Genomic DNA, 18274 nt, shown 5'->3' on the forward strand with positions numbered 1-18274 from the left:
TAGTGCTCATTCCTAGGAGTTCTTTTAAGGAAATGCCAGCCTTCTTAATGTACAATTGCTCAGGGCCCAATATTACATTTTTTTTTCTAGTTTTACAGATATTAGCACTTTTTTAAACTGCTAGTATTAAAGTGCTGCTCCAGCAGAATTCTGCACTGAAATCCATTTCTCAAAAGAGCAAACAGATTTTTTTATATTCAATTTTGAAATCTAACATGGGGCTAGACATATTGTCAATTTCCCAGCTGCCCCAAGTCATGTGACTTGTGCTCGGATAAACTTCAATCACTCTTTACTGCTGTACTGCAAGTTGGAGTGATATCACCCCCCTCCCTTTCCCCCCCCCCCAGCAGCCAAACAAAAGAACAATGGGAAGGTAACCAGATAACAGCTCCCTAACACAAGATAACAGCTGCCTGGTAGATCTAAGAACAACACTCAATAGTAAAAACCAATGTCTCACTGAGACACATTCAGTTACATTGAGAAGGAAAAACAGCAGCCTGCCAGAAAGCATTTCTCCCCTAAAGTGCAGGCACAAGTCACATGACCAGGGGCAGCTGGGAAATTGACAAAATGTCTGGACCCATGTCAGATTTCAAAATTGAATATAAAAAAATCTGTTTGCTCTTTGGAGAAATGGATTTCAGTGCAGAATTCTGCTGGAGCAGCACTATTAACTGATTCCTTTTGAAAAATGTTTTTTCCCCATGACAGTATTTCATAAAACACCACCAGCTGCTGGTCTTTTTGGCAAGCTGCAAAATTCACAGTCACGTGGAACTCGAATGATCTGATATCAGACAAGACCCTTCGGTCATTTTCTAAAGAACCTTTTCTATCGCAGTGTTATTCGTAAAGTTCCGAAGAATCTAGTATCTGGTGTACCAAATATCTGGGGCTATATTCTCAAACAGAGGACCCCAATCTTTTTTATATTTGTGAGCCACATTAAAATGTAAAAAGACTTGGAGAGTATCATAAGCACGAAGTTCTTCTGTGATTGGCCATTTGGTCACCTCTATGTGGACTGGCTTGGTTGTCTGACCTAATAAATTCAACGTTGCACTTTTTGCTACAAAGAGGTGCTGCAGCTGTTATTTTTTTCTCGAATGTCTATGTAATCCCTTGCAAGGGCTTCCAGACTTTGCTCCCAACTCACAAGGTTATACAGTACAAGGTGGTTGAAGCACACATAAATTCTACTATTCTGGGTATTTTTTTCTCGAATGACTATGTGGACTGGCAGCCTACAGGAAGCTCTATTTTGCAGTACACGTGGTTTCTATGCAAATAAAACTTGCCTCCAAGACTGAAATTCAAAAATAAAAGTAGAAAATGAAGATTTCACTGGAGAGCTAATTTAGTGAAGCAGTGAAGACGTTTATTCAAGATGCATTTAGCACTACATGTTTCGGACCTCTAGGGTCCTTCTTCTGGTGCAGTTACCTAGAGGTCCGAAACATGTAGTGCTAAATGCATCTTGAATAAACGTCTTCACTGCTTCACTAAATTAGCTCTCCAGTGAAATCTTCATTTTTCTACATGATAGCTCTTCTCTGGACATGGCAAAACCAGATCACTGTTGGATTGAGCTATTACTGATACATACGGTTTGTATTTTTGGACAATTCAAAAATAAACACTTGCTGTGAGGCCACTGGGAGCAACATCCATCGGGTTGGTGAGCAACATGGTGCTCATGACGAGCCACTAGTTGAGGATCACTGGTCTAAAAGTATAAGTATGTGAAGTAGGCAAATCTGGGGCCATAAAAATCCTTTGGAGCTGTGTTTTTTTCAGGGGACTAATTCTAGGACAGCTAGAATTAGTCCAAGAACAGGTTTAGAAACCTTAAATGTCTGTATGTTAAAAGGTTTGCTCACTTTTAGTATGATGTAGAGAATGAGATTCTGAGACAATTTTCAATTGGTTTTAATTTTTTCATTATTTTGTGGTTTTTGAGCTATTTAGCAGCTTTAAAGTTTGCAATTTCAGCAGGCTGGTTGCTAGGGTCCAAATTACCCTAGCCACCATGCATTGAATGAAGAGACTGGAATATGAATAGGAGAGGGGCTGAATAGAAAGATGAGTAATAAAAAGTAGCAATAACAATAAATGTGTAGCCTTACAGAGCATTTGTTTTTAGATGGAGTCAGTGAACCCGTTTTGAAAGCTGGAAAAAGTAAGAAGGCAAATAATTCAAAAACTATAATAAAATAAATTAATCAATAATAAATAAAGACCAACTGAAAGGTTGCTTAGAATTGGCCATTCTAGAACATACTAAAACTGAAAGGTGAACCACTTCTTTAAGTAAAGTATTTTAAGAAGAGATTATGAGAGATAATGAAACCTACAGGGCAATACGAGGTTCACATTCAACCCCATGCCTCCAGGTGAGCAGCCCCTAAAGAACAACTAGAGCTTCCCATGTACACACACCTCATAATCCACTTAATCTTTCTTGTTTTACCTTAATGGACTGTAAGCTCCTTGGGTCACAGTTATCAAATATACCATAAGCGACTCAATTAATCTATAGACACCTACCTAAATACTACGATAGAATTCTATTCCAGAACCCGTTTGCTAGCAACAGAACGGCCTTTCCAGAATGTTCGATAGGCAATATCACTTACCTGGTGTCGCATTTTCTGTAATCGTTGCCTTGGAACCCACAGTTCCCAAAGCGGTCCCCTTTGGAGTTTACTTCTTGGTAGCAAATTGGGGGAGCAGACTTGGCCTCTGCAGCAAAAAAAAACAATTCCATATAGCCATGTAAATGCTGGTGTGTAGCTCCATTCTTTGGAGTAAAGTCCAGCTTCGAAAATTAAACAAATAAATAATGAAATATACAATATATAATGAGAAAAAAACAAAAATGTTATTAAAAGAGAGTCTCTTACCAGGGTAACCCCCAGTCCAAGGGCTTGCCAATTTTTGGGAAAACACAAAGCATTCAAATGTAGTAAGAGGTCATTCTGTACATATGTAAATTTCTTTATTAGGACATATGAAAGCCTGACGCGTTCCGTGCCAGGGGTGGGCACTTGCTAATAGACTAGCCTATGAGTAAGTGCCCACCTCAGGCACGAAATGCTTGCATATGTCCTAATAAAGATTTTTTTACTTTAATAAAAACATTTTACAGCATGACCTCTTACTCCATTTGAATGCTTAATGTACTGAACTGGCAGCACTTTTTGGTGGCCAAATCAACTCCAATGTTGTCTTGGACTCTGGTGCCATTGTTCACATTTGAAAAACAAGATATGGCAGAACATGAATTATCTGGAACAGTGAATTAAATGTATGGAAGTAACAGCTAGCATAACAATATAGATGGGTAATAAGAAACATGGATAATGAGAAGAGAAAGAGTAACCTGTTGAGTGAACATTCTAGCTCAACACTGCATACTCACTGGATCCGAAGATGGCCTGGCATTGGGCATCATAAGACTGGCACATGCCATTGTAGCAGTAGGCTTTACTGTTCTGGCACGGGTTCCCATTCTGGATATAAACATCTGGCTGGCAGAAAGGGGAGGAGCCATTGCAGTACTCTGGGAGGTCACATTCATTGGCCACTGCCCTGCAGACTGTGCCGCCAGGGGAGAACTAGAATCGAGCATGAAAGTGTACGGTTTTAATACCCTCAGTGGAAGAACATTACAGTATGACTGAATAACAAATACAATGGCACCAGCAGGGTTTTCAGTCTTGTCACAATACAAGAATAATCTAAAGACCCTTATGCTGTGAAAAAAAGCTGTGCCCATTTACATCGGTGCCAAACAAGGTGTTTTGTGTTTTCCCTTCTAAAGGGAAGAATTATTCATTATTCTTGTAGCAATATATCTATATAATACACAAAAGCCATGAATATCCTGTAAATTATATCCTTATAAACGGTGAGTAGTGATGTCATTTCTGTCACATGACTCACTGAAACTTGTGTATTATAATAAATAAAGTACCCCCAGTTGTAAAATATGAGGATATTAGAAGTTACCTCGGAGTTCCATGACCTGTATAAAAACACTCGGCCTTCGGCCTCGTGTTTTTATATGGTCATGAAACTCCTCGGTAACTTATAATATCCTTATATTTTACAAAAGGGGGTACTTTATTCACTATATATATCTATATATCTATATATCTAGTCAATTTTGGGATATGCATTTGTGAATAAAGCACATTACTTTTCTTCACTAAGAACATTGGAGTGCGGGTCCATTTACTACTACTATCTATATATATAATATATATATATATATATATATATATATATATATCTATATATCTATATCTATATATATCTATATATAGATATATATATATATATAAATATATACACACATACATATATCTCTATCTATCGATCTATATCGAGAGAGAGAGAGAGAGAGAGAGAGAGAGAGAGAGAGAGAGAGAGAGAGAGAGAGAGAGAGAGAGAGAGAGAGAGAGAGAGAGAGAGAGAGAGAGAGAGAGAGAGAGAGAGAGAGAGAGAGAGAGAGAGAGAGAGAGAGAGAGAGAGAGAGAGAAAATTTTGTAAATTATAAGGATATTATCTGAGTAGTTTCATGACCATATAAAAACACGAGCCCGAGTGCTTTTATACAGGTCATGGAACACCGAAGTGACTTCTAATATCCTCATATTTTGCAACATGGGTACTTTTTTTATTATAAATACACAAGTTTCAGTGAGTCATGTGACAAAAATGACATCACTACTCAGCGTTTATAACTGATGACATCACTACTCACCGTTTATAAGGATATCATTAACAAGCTATTCATGGCTTTTGTGTATTATTCATATATAATATAATAACTGCTCCCTTGTTCAGCGTCAACTTTTCATGTGTGCCATTCTTACACAACTTGCAGCTGATTTTGACATACAGTATATTTACAATTGTTTTTGTTTATTTTGCAGCTTTTGTGGTTACTAGGATTCCACATACCATAGTAACCACAATGTTACTTGTGTATGCAGCATTTAACACATAAGAAATTAAACTTACCCTCCCCTAGACATATCATTACATACCTATGTCAGTCAACAATGGGACGGGCCAAATACTCAACTGCCTATATTTGTACTGCAATCAGCGGAAAACCTATAAGGGGAGCTGACCTCACAAGGGAGCCCAATAAAAACAGACAGAGGTAGAGGATATAGTGAATAAAGTACCCCCTCTTGTAAAATATAAGGATATTATAAGTTACCGAGGAGTTTCATGACCATATAAAAACACGAGGCCGAAGGCCGAGTGTTTTTATACAGGTCATGGATCTCCGAGGTTACTTCTAATATCCTCATATTTTACAACTGGGGGTACTTTATTTATTATAATACACAAATTTCAGTGAGTCATGTGACAGAAATGACATCAGAACTCACCGTTTATAACTGATGACATCAGAACTCACCGTTTATAAGGATATAATTTACAAGATATTCATGGCTTTTGTGTATTATAATGCATTACACGCGAGTGAGCATAGAGGGTCACAAACGCACATGCCACTCTCCAAAATGTACTTTATGGAGTGTAGGAGACCTAGGGGGGTCTGGGGCCATAAGGTTATGCCTCTACCTTCAGTTCACATTCAGAAATAAACAAAATGGCATCATCTGTTAATAAAATGTTGCAGACGTACATGACGTCATAGCTCCATAGTAATATACATAGAACACTTAACTGCGCATACCCACCCCGCAGTTTTGGCAGCAGGTTCCGTAGGCACACTGGGCTCCGGAGCGAAGCTTGCAGGTCCCGGGCTCACAGCACGGATCCTTTTCACATTCCTAGAGGAACAAAATCATGTGACAGAAATGAGCACTGTTTGTAATAGAAGGGAGTCGCAGTTTTAACAACAATAACGTCTCTTACAATTACCCACAAACTGGACAATGATAGAAAGCCAAGCAATGCTCAGTATATACAAAGTACCCTCCACTTTAAACTACAGGAAAGGAAAAGCAGATTTAAACTCAGGCTGTGATTGGTTTGTGGTTTAATTCCATCCCCTGATTTCACGAGCTGTCCAATTAAATTGTTTGTCTTTTGCTTGGTCTAGAAAGAGTTAATACAAGGTTTTGCTGGAACTCCTACTACTGTTGATGGGATTTGCCCTATATTTAATGGCCCAGTTATTTTTGGTTTACCTTGGGATTCCCACAGTCACACTCCTCTCCCACATCCACAAGTTTGTTTCCACAGAAGGGGGCGCTGTAAGCTTCATCGGGTTTAGGCACATTCAATAGGCAGGTCCCGCCCTTGTTGAGTGTCAGCTTCTCAAAGTCTTCTTCACTGCAGCTGCTGAAGTTTTTGGATCCCCTACAAAGATCAGATGAGGAAACCATTTTGCTTTTTTTAGTTGATATATAATTATATGGACAATATCACCTTTCATTCATTCTTTGATTGCTCCTTCATTGACATAAACAAAATGGATATAAATATACTGAGAAGTTTGTTATTTGTTAAAAAAAACTATATTTTCTTGAGAAAAGTTAGTCTTACCTAGGTCAGCCATAGATACCTTTTGGTCAAATTTAGACCTGATGTCAAGGAGTCTAATCAACGTGTTTGAGGTGAAGCTACACTAACTTGTATTTCTTATTCAGTAAGAGCTGTGGAAGGTGGTCGGAGGCACTTTTCAACCAAGTGAAAATAAATGTTAGTGCCATTTACCTAGGGCCAATACTGGGAATGGGATCTTTTACGCTGGCCCTGTAACTGCAGGGATTCCCAAAATTTTGGGAATATGCTATGAGGCCAAGTCTGAAGGCCAGTTGGCATGTAGAGAATGCCTCTTTGCTGTCCTACATACATCTAGAAGTTCATTGGGGGGGGGGGGGGTTGATTGAAAGTTTATTTTCTTTCCTAGATGATCTCAAAACTATGGCTGAATTGGCTTTATTTTAGGCATGCACCGAATCCAGGATTCGGCCTTTTTCAACCGGATTCGGACCAGCCAAATCCTTCTGCCCGGCCAAACCGAATACTAATTTGAATATGCAAATTAGGGGCGGGGAGGGAAATTGTATCACAATTTGTCACAAAACAAGGAAGTAAAAAATGTTTCCCCTGTCACACACCGAATTTGCATATGCAAATTAGAATTCGGTTCTCGGCCAAATCTCTCGTGAAGGATTCGGGGGTTCAGCCGAATCCAAAATAGTGGATTTGTGCATAACTACTTTATTTATACATAGGCATCCAAAGTCCACTGCCTAGGATGGTAGTCAATTAACAAGAGAGCTGAGAGAAAAGCAAACGAAGAGGCAGAACTTGCTGCTAGGTGCTCTTTATTGCACACAGCTCTCTTGTTAATTGACTTCATTTCCTACACCTGGAGCGGGGGTGCCTTGCTGAGATTGAGAGCACACCTGCCAATCCCCCAGTCACTCTAATACATTGCCTAGGATGGTAGCTTTCAGGGGAAAAAAACATTTCTCTAAATTATTAAAAGCCCCCAGGCTGCCAGTGGATATGCCTTGTTACCAAATAAGCCACCCTCCCTCCTATCCAATCAGCACACACATATAGACACATCTGGCAGCAGAATAGGAGCACCTGGGGCAGAGCCAGACATTGATCCAGGGCTGTGCTAAAGGGATGATATAGTAATGCTCTTTAAGTTTAAGCTTAGGTGGGCCCTGATAAAAAGTTGGGCATGTAAAGTGGAAGGGATGGGGCTGAAGCTCGGAGTGAACAGTTGCGTGAAATCAAATGTTTATGTAATCTGATGGTTCAGTTAACTAGTCCAACAAATTCAACAGTGTGAAACAGGACTATGGGTTCTGTAATGTTCTTTTCCCCCCATTTCCAAAAAGCACACATGCCTTTCGATCCAATGTGGTTTATATGTCCCTCCCCACCCTTCTAGTTCAGCAAATATATAAAGTACATTTATTTAATATAAAATAATGGCATGTTTCACACTGAGTAACCCCAGTGGGTCTCTATGCTTCCTCACAGCTGCAATGAGGTGGAGCAGCCTTTATCATTATGGCTCAGTCAGTAATTGTAACTTGGGGTGAATGTATGAATGTGAAGGGTCTTTGTATTGTGAGTATAGGCTGTAAAGCATTGGGGACATCCTTACGTGGCACCAGAGTTCATGATGCAGTTATCCACTGAACAAAAGCAGTTCCGGCCATCGTCGTGATTCATTCCCAGGTTGTGTCCCAGCTCGTGGGCAACAATGGAAGCAAAGGACTGGACATTGTAGTGAGAAAACTGACAACATAAAAAAAATGCAATTTGTATTTGCAAAACAGTTGATTCAGCAACATAAACCACTCACAAACACAAAACAGCTTATCTGATGTGATTGACACATACCACGTTGATACCACCGGCATGACTTCTGGAACATACTGTGCCCACAAACGCCATGCCTGCTGTGCCACCAAAGCCTTTCTTCCTATAAAAGAGATAAAGTCAGTTACAAAGACAGGAGAACATAGTACATGGCAAGGCAGGAAACCATCTCAGCGCTGTTCTAGCAGCCATGCAAACCTGTATTTAAAGGAATTGTTCAGTATAAACATAAAACTGGATAAATAAATAGGCTGTGCAAAATAAAAAAAGGTTTTGAATATAGTTATTTAGCCAAAAATGTTATGTATAAAGGCTGGAGTGACTGGATGTCTAACGGAACAGAACACTACTTCCTGCTTTGCAGCTCTCTTGGTTTCCAGATTGGTTACCAGGCTTCCACTGATAAGAGAGCTGAAAAGCAGGTGTTGTGTTCTGTTCTATTCTGTTAGACATCCAGTCACTGCAGCCTTTATACATTACATTTTTGGCTAAATAACTATATTAGATACATTTTTTGTTTTGCACAGCCTTTCTATTCAGCCAGTTTTGGTTTTTACACTGAACTGTTCCTAAAGGATTGTACCTATCCACTGTGCCAACGTAACAGGTTGGGTACTCCTGAGACAGCAAATCACTTACAGGACAAGCTGGGCGCTGTCATGTCTACGCAGGGAGACCAGGTTAGTCTCACGCCACTGTACGAAACGTCCAAGGACATCTCCTGCCGTCCCATCAATGGTGATCTTATTGCTGTCTGTCCAGATCATCAGGCCAACCAGGACAATCCGAATGTTCAGCATTGTGTACATCTGAAAGGTAGGACACACATGAGCCAAGCTGAAAGCCATTATTGTCACTCTGTACAGCCATACGTCTAGGGCTTAGGGGCTATCAATATAAAACAATATAAACTGCCAACTGCTCATCAAAATAAAACAAATGCATCCTATAACAAATAAAAGGGACAAGTAATCTTTCTCCTATAATCAATTGCAGCCAGGACAGTGAGAAGGAGACAGGTGATCAGTCTCTATAAGGGTGGTGGCACAAGGGAGATTAGTCACCCGCAACAAATGCATTCCCGCCAGCAAGAATGCTAATCGCCGGTGGGATGGCATACGTATCGCTTAGTTTTCCGAAGTCGCCCGAAGTTTCCTTGTGAGGCAAGATTTGACTAATCTCCCCGTGTGGCACCACCCTAAGAATCAATGGAAGATTGTTGTAAAGACAGATGGAAAAAGATATCTCTCTTAAGGGTTTAAGTACACGGGCAGATTCGGGGAGATTTAGTCGTCTGGCGACTAATCTCCTCTTCTGCGGGGCTACAATCTCCCTGAACTGCCTCCCCCCTGCTATAATGACAAAATGCCAGCGCCAATGCACTCGCAGCACTTCGATTTCCGAAGTCGCCAGAAGTTGCCTCACGAGGAAACTTCGGGCGACTTTGAACATCGAAGTGCCCCGAGCGCATTGGTGCTGGTGTTGTGTACACTAACAGGCACGGCATCTGCAGGTCAGTGCACAGAGAATAGATTTCAGAGTAGAAATGGTATAAATATGCACCAAAATCCACTGTGTGTGCACTGACAGGGGGACTTTTTCCTAGAAGATTGGGGACAGAGAGTGGGTAAAGAATGACTGAGTATCCTAGAGAGTCACATCTGCCAGTGTCTCACACATCATTTGTGTCCCTTACACTGTCCAGATAATTTGACAGTTGCACCATTTCCGCCCGCACAGCCGACTCGTTCCTGCTGAGCATGTCAAACTGAAATAAAAGAAATAATCATGTTAGCAAATAAAACATTCTCAAATCCACTATTCAGGCAAAGCACACAATATTAGATTATTTGGAGCATAATCCAGGTGGCCTGTGTGTAGCGTGGGTGGGACGCAGAGAGATTCCTTATTAAGGGTGGAGGCAGCTGTGGCTTTCTGAGAACTGATGGCGCTGATACAATAGCAACATACACAGAACATGAAGTCATGAAGAGGCCGATGCTCTTGTTCCAAGAGCACCACATGGGACCAAAACAATAAAACAGCCTTACTACAAACCTCACTACAAAAAGCGACAGCTTTATAAAGAAAAAATAAGCCCTGCAGAGTGGAATAAGCAGGGTCGGGTACAATACATGTTATTAAATGTAAACACTGAGCTGTGACACCTAGGAAATGTCTGGAACGTACCAGAGAATCCCAGATCAGTTCCAAACTCAAGCAGAAAACCTTTATTAAACGCAAGTTTTTTTGCTGATGTCACTGTTTGGATGAAACCCAAAGGGTGGATTAATAGCAGAGTTTCACAACGATGACTGCCTCGTACTATAAATCCGACAGCCACACAATGACAACTGTACTGCTCCTGCAGGCACATTTATATATCCCACAATTGGACTTTAGTTTTAGGACATAAGTGTGCCGTGTAGTGACAACCCACAGACATACACCTTGGCAAACACAAGCCGGAAACTGCTTTATTAATTAACCTTCCACACATCACATATGCAAAAATCGGAAAATGCCCATTGTAAAGTCTTATGAAGAAAAAGCATTGCCAAAACCCTGTGACCAAATTCATACGTAGACTAGTGTATTCTCAGCCACAATACAAACTATGATCCCACATCATTATATTGCAGATGGCAAAGACCCCTGGGAACAAGGGCTACTAAGATGAGAACTCGTGTGCCCCTTAGTGATCTTCAACCTGCTCACAGAGTGGGGAATGCCACTGAGGCTGTGGGTGCCCATTTCTGCCAAGCTGAAGTATATACAGGTATGGGATCTGTCATCCAGAAAGCTCCAAATTACAGAAAGGCTGTACTCCATAGACTCCATTTCATCCAGATTTTTAAAAATGATTTCCTTTGTAATAATAAAACAGTACCTTTTACTTGATCCAAACTAAGATATAATTAATACTTATTGGAAGCAAAACCAACCTATTAGGTTTATTAAATATTTATGATTTTCTAGCAGACTTAAAGGAACAGTAACACCAAAAAATTAAAGTGTTTTAAAGTAATGAGAATATAATGTAGTGTTGCCCTGCACTGGTAAAACTGGTGTGTTTGTTTCAGAAACACTACTATAGTTCATATAAACAAGCTGTTGTGTAGCAATGGCGGAAATTGAAAAAAGGCTATATGTCACCGGATAATTAGTGGATAAAAGATAACATTATGTTCTACATAGCTTACCTGCTGTGTAACTTGAGCCTTTTCTCCTTTGAATAGCTGCCCCCATGGCTACACAGCAGCTTATTTATATAAACAATGGTAGTGTTTCTGAAGCAAACACAGCAGTTTTACTAGTACAGGGCAACACTGCATTTTTTTTTTTTATTACTTTAAAACATTTGAATTTTTTGATGTTACTGGTCCTTTAAAGTATGAAGATCCAAATTAAGGAAAGATCTGTTATCTGGAAAACCCCAGGTTCCCAATATTCTGGATAACAGATGCCATACCTATATTATTATGGTTTGCCCATCACAGGAAGGTGCTTGAATAACCAGAAACCTACCCGTTCCTTGTCCACAACTATGAAGAGCTCCACATATCTTGTCTGGGGGAGAATGGCCCTCTTCCTCTGCAAAGAGAGTAATATTAGATGCTGTTACCAATTTATTGATGCATAATGAGGTGTCTGCATCATCTGCACAGTCCCCTGACATGTTTATACAGTGTACTACAATGGCAGCATTAGGAAGTCAGCGACTGAGTTGTAATTTGCCTTTAACAAATATTTGCCTATGAGTATGCCCCAGCAGGCACGAAACGAGTTAGGTCTTGCTCTGATGTCCTAATAAATTTTACAATTTTTTAATTGATTGATTATTTCGGGGGATACTCACATTTTCCTTTTTTGAAATGTTGACTTGGACCTACACCCTAGGACTGGGGTGAATTGTGAGTATATTCTCCATGATTAACTTTAATAATATTTGATTTTGAATTATTAATTAGTTTTGTAGTAGTACCAATACATACACATATTTTTTGGCACCAACATAAATGATATTATTTTAACAAATATTTGACAGATTCAACAGATTGCCAGCTTTCTGTGTTTTTTAGCTAAGGATATTATAAATGAATGAACGATAAAATAACAATGATAACAAGTCTACTGGTAACAGCACTCAGAACAGACCATGACACTTTTAACTGAATTCAGGGTAGCAGTCATTTTCCAATGTCAGAGACTAAAGCCTAACTAAAGAAGTAGGTAGAAATGTTGTACAGCTTCTGTATCAGCCCAAGGCAACATCAGCCTTTAGCAGTAAAGATCTGTGTCTCCAAAGATGCCCCAGTAGCTCCCCATCTTCTTTTCTGCTGATTCACTGCACATGCTCTGTGCTGCTGTCACTTACTGAGCTTAGGGACCCACTCACAATATACAGTACACATAGAATAGAAATGTCACAATATAAGGCTGATTAGTAATTAATACAGATAATTACTACATGGCAGCTCAGAAACCAGTGCAATTAGCATCAGAATTTAATAATCAGCCCTGTAGTATCAGCTTATATTACAGACCAACCTCATTTTCTGCTGGATAATTAGTGACGAGCCCTAAGCTTAGCTTCTCAACAGCTGCTCAGAGCCCACTGAGCATGTGAGTGTCACAGACACTTTCCAAGATGGTGACCCCCTGTGACAAGTCTGAAGTCCTGGATCATTGCTGCTATTGACAAGCTGAAACTTTAGGCTGGCGCAATAAGTTCATTATATAAAATATGGCATTTTTAAACATATTCATTTTCAGGGTTCAGTTCTCCTTTAAAGGCAATTTGTTGAGCACCCCACCATGAACCAAATTATTAAGCTAGGCTGTATAATATCCCAGTGCACTATACCACAATGTTTTGTCTTTATCTTGGTTATATCTAGTGTAGGTAAATCTAAAACAACTAGACTTGCTGAGTAATCAATGAAGACGTTTCACTACTCATCCGAGCAGCTTCTTCAGTTCAACTGACTGGTGTGGGAAGTTCTCGGCAATTTTTTCAGATGTCCTCTCTTTGAAGAGTTACAATGTGCCATTGTGATTGGATTAGTGGAAGAGTTTATATACAGAGGACTCAGAGAACCCATTGCACAGCCATGTTTCTGTCTATAAAAAAAGCTTCTTGTACTTGAAGTATGTGGCGTCCATTCATGCAACTCTCACAAGTAACACCTCTTTCTAGGAATTGCATGACACATTGGATGATCCTATCATAGTAACTACACAGAATCTCTCTTTGAAGAGTTACAATGTGCCATTGTGATTGGATTAGTGGAAAAGTTTATATGCCGAGAACTTCCCACACCAGTCAGTCGAAATGAAGAAGCTGCTCGGATGAGTAGTGAAACGTCTTCATTGATTACTCAGCAAGTCCAGTTGTTTTTAGATTTACCTATACTAGATATACCATGACCTGGATGAATGAAAATCTTCATAATCATATCTTGGTTATCACATCTATAGTACAGTTGATTACGCAGAAATACTATACAAACCATTCTACCCACCCATGGGCATATCTGGGAGCAAGGCAAAACATGAAGGTGCTGTGCAATACAATTCTGTAGGCCTGAGCTTTTGGTTTATGGAAGAGAGGCACTAGCCAGGGTCAGAAGGTTCAAATAAGTTTTTTAGTCAGCACTCACCCACTTATTAACCTCTTTATGCTTCTGGCGGAGCACGTGTCCAGTGGCCCACTGTCCAACCGACTTCACCAAGTATTCCAATATATGACACAGCTCCAGTCAGGATAATAATCTAAAAAGCCTTTATTTGCACATGGCTTCAAGATCTGCAACAAACATAACGTTTCGGGCTCACTTTTGAAAAAGGGCTACAGGTGAGCCCGAAACGTTATGTTTGTTGCAGATCTTGAAGCCATGTGCAAATAAAGGCTTTTTAGATTATTATCCTGACTGGAGCTGTGTCATATATTGGAATACAGGGTCAGAAGGTTCTTCATTTTTTTCCACTGAAGGATGCCCAACAATTGCCACCCCTAATTTGAAAATTAGTTTTGTCCAGACACTGGACATATGCCAGCACTGTGGTTACAGGAACAGAAACACCAAAAAATTAAAGTTTCCTAAATTAATGAAAATATAATGTACTTTTGTGCTGCACTGATAAAACTGGTGTGTTTGCTTCAGAAATTCTACTATTAGTTTATATAAACAAGTTGCTGTGTAGCCATGGGGGCAGCCATTTAAAGCCGAAAAGGCACAGGAAACACAGCAGATAACAGATAAGCTTTGAAGCACTTATCTGTTATATCTTCTGTATCCTGTGCCTGAATGGCTGTCCCATGGTTACACAGCAGTTTATTTATATAAACTATCATTGTTTTTCTGAAGCAAACAGTTTTACCAGTGCAGGGCAACACTACATTATAATGTCTTTTCTTATTTTAATTTTTTGGAGTTCCTGTTCCTTTAAAGAAAGGCGACTAAAGAAAATGAATGTGTGAGTTTATATTATACTGCCTGTCAGTATTATATAGGAATATATTAATGTACCCGCAGGAGCTGAGTCATACTGGGTGGGTTAAGCTCTGTCTCCGGCTCTTTGTCAGCAGCTTTCACTCCGCACACCATTGGCTCGCTCTTTACATCCTCCATGCGATATACCAGATGCTGGAACCTGTCCGAGTTGTCCAAGGGTTCGATCCCATAACTCGAGTTCTGCAGGTGTAGCATGCCCCTGTGTGAGAGACACAAGTGAGGGTCCTGGGTAATCGTTTCTATCATGGAACATGGTATGGTCTTCTGGTACATTACAGAGAAAACCTCATGTGTGCATGAAGAACATGTGAAAATAGCGCAGCAGGCAAAATGCCTCCACTTTCAAAGGCACTAAAATATCTCTAAATAATTACCCCAAATATGACATATTGCTTGCTATGGGGTAAAGTACATACCGTCAATTTAGAGGGGTGGTTCACCTTTATGTTAACTTTTAGTATGTTACAGAATGGCCAATTCTAAGTAACTTTGGAATTGGAATTCATTTTTCTCTTTGTTATATTTTTGCTTAATTTTCTTCTTCTTCTTCTTTTTCTGACTCTTTCCAGCTTTCAAATAGGGGTCAATGATCTCATCTAAAAACAAATGCCCTGTAAGGCTTTACATTTATTATTACTGCTACATTTTACTACAATCTCTTCAGGCACTCTCCAACTAATATTCCAGGTAATTTGGACCATAGCAACCAGACTGCGGACATTGCAAACTGGAGAGCTGCTGAAAAAAAGTTAAATAGTGCAAAAACCACAACTAATAAAAAAAAAAAAAACAATTGCAAATTGTCTAAGTATCACTCTCTACATCATACTAACAGTTAATTTAAAGGGGAGCATCCCCTTTAACTTAAACCTTGACTACTGTAACTTCCCAGGGAGAATGGAAACATTAGAGAGTTGCAGGATATGGGTCATCAAAGGCATAAGACATAAAGAGTGATTGTTTGGCTGTGATTGACATTAAGAAATTATTTAATAAGCTGTGTGGGACATTAGTAGGTTTCAGCAAATCAGCACTACACTTTATGGAAGCAAAATAAAGCGTGCATTAGCAGGGTAATATACCATAGAAGCAAACCTAGCTGGAATAAATAAATGATAATACTGCAGTCTTTGGGGAAAGGCATAGTAAAGAAATGTCAGCCCATATGTAAAAATGCAGTATGAACAAATGCTATATACACACACACACAACAATCTTTGCCCTGATAACTACTATATGTCTGGCAGATCATGTTAATTAATATTTTTTAATTTACCTTTAACAGTAAAACACTGCAGCAGTGAGCAAAATGTGAATAATGTTAAACTTGGATCAGTGTATGGTTCTTTAAAGGGACAAGTAAAGCAAGTTACCGTAAGCCGGAGCAGGTGCTAATGGCCACAACGGATTCAGGAACCCCCTCTGCATACCCCTGATAATGGCAGTGCTCCTGAAAGGAAGGGAAGTAGAACATTAATGTACAAAGATGGGGGGACAAAGCACACATTTTTAATAGTTGCTTATTCATTTAAAGACAAAGTAGGAATTCATCTTGTATATAATTGTAGCTGGATAGACAAACAACATGTGGAAAGGGAAAGGGAATAGCAGAATAGTAAAAGCAGCAGCAGGCTGAGGGGGGAATGAAGGACAGCAGGAGGTGGGAAAGCATGTGGGTAGAAGGAGTAAAAGCAGCAGCATCTGAATGAAGGTGTTATCAGCAGAGATGAGGGCACCATAGGTGAGAAGAATAGAAGTAGAGGCAAGAGGGAGGAGTATAATGCAAGGAGAGAATGGTCTAGAAAAGAAAGTACAGGATGGAGAGAGAAGTAGGCAGAGAATGTGTGTATGGGTGAAAATTAAAGAGTAGTCAGGTGAAGTTATGGGGGATAAAAGATTAGGCAGGGGAGGCCAAGGCATAAGCAGTGTTGGGTGGTAAAGCATGTAAGAGCTATAGAAAAGGAAGAGGCAGAGGAGGAGGTCATCTGAGGACAACCAGTTTAGCAAAGAGGAAAACAATTATGGGACACTGCACTTTACAGTAATGTTTTAAGCACTCTGGGACAAGATGAGAGTGAAAATGGAGATCAAATCATTTATTCAAGTTCCGAAGGAGCGGACATGGGGATCTGAATCAGCTTAATTTACCCAGAGAGCCCTCTCCTTATACACAATAACGAGTTGCTGAAATGTTAGTGCTTGGGCCTGTACCTATAGCGCCTCTCCATATTATGCAGATACTTCATAGGCTAAATGGTAGCAATTGAAAAACTTAGTACAGAAGTGGCTAACGGTCTCTGTTCTTCACGTGCAGCAGCATGACACTACTTAACCCAATAAATTGTTCTATATACACATTGGATAAACCTTGGACTCCATAAAACGCAATAAAAATGAAGCCTGCTTGGGCAGAAAAAAATGTCAACGCATTACTCAAGTGTTTTCTATGTGGAGTTATAACATTGACATAGCAGCGCTCGACAATAGGAAATGTCTTAACAAAGCAGAGTTGTGCCATTGAACCATTATAAAGAGGGAACTGCTGACAGTGTGTGATTAAAGGAAACCCATAAACCAAATAATGTGGCCCTTCTATGGAAGTTTATTTTTTACAGAGGAACATTTAACAGCTCGGAGCACAAAGAGATCTGACATATTTGGCCACCAGGGACCCAGAAGGAAGTAATTAGCAGCATGATACGATACAAAAATTCTAGGGTGGGGTTTCTGGCCTTTTTTTGGATCAGGCACCCAATTTAGTGTTTTAGCATTTGGTTAGACCCTCTTAGCTTATAACAAGGTTACACAAATATACAAACACTGAACCCTGGATTTATAGGAATATCAAGAACAACGGCATTCTCTCAGATATGTTGCAACTGGTCTTTAGGTTTGGCCCCTACTATTTACTAGTCTGGGACCATGTACTTGACAGTTGGACGGGCCTTACGTTTTGGAACACTGGTCTAAAGGTGGCCATACACTATAAGATCCGCTCGTTTGTCAAGGTTGCCAAACGAGCGGATCTTAACCCGATATGCCCACTAACGGCTGGGCGATATTGGATGAATCCGAACGGATTACAATACTACGAATGGGCTCCGACGGGTCGATGGATCGTACAAAAAAAATCAAACTTGAACAATCGATACCTGCCCGATTTTGGCCTGATATAGATCGGGAGGACCCGTCGGGAGCACCCACACATGGGCACATAAACTGCCAAATCGATCTACAGGACCGATATCAGCAGCTTTAATCTGCCCGTGTATGGCCACCTTTAGGCTTTAGAGTGGCCACACACAGGGCAATCTGATATGCTCATGGGTTGAACATATAGAGATCATACGAGGGGCCACACACAGTTTGGATGCTTTTCTATTGTTCCAGTCATGTGTGCAAAGAGCAGG

At 40.0% G+C, this 18274-nt stretch overlaps 1 protein-coding gene across 1 annotated transcript in view; it reads right to left on the minus strand.

The window, feature by feature from the left end:
• The window catches only part of adam9.L (ADAM metallopeptidase domain 9 L homeolog), a 54000-nt gene that overhangs the window by 14086 nt on the left and 21640 nt on the right, over nucleotides 1-18274 (minus strand). The window contains 11 exon segments of the mRNA NM_001085604.1: nucleotides 2643-2748; nucleotides 3428-3623; nucleotides 5730-5822; nucleotides 6183-6354; nucleotides 8129-8262; nucleotides 8368-8449; nucleotides 8986-9155; nucleotides 10043-10114; nucleotides 11875-11940; nucleotides 14880-15063; nucleotides 16238-16314. Coding sequence (NP_001079073.1) covers nucleotides 2643-2748; nucleotides 3428-3623; nucleotides 5730-5822; nucleotides 6183-6354; nucleotides 8129-8262; nucleotides 8368-8449; nucleotides 8986-9155; nucleotides 10043-10114; nucleotides 11875-11940; nucleotides 14880-15063; nucleotides 16238-16314 — 1352 coding nt within the window.

Source organism: Xenopus laevis, chromosome 3L (genome assembly GCF_017654675.1).
Source record: "Xenopus laevis strain J_2021 chromosome 3L, Xenopus_laevis_v10.1, whole genome shotgun sequence".
NCBI classification, from domain to species: domain Eukaryota; kingdom Metazoa; phylum Chordata; class Amphibia; order Anura; family Pipidae; genus Xenopus; species Xenopus laevis.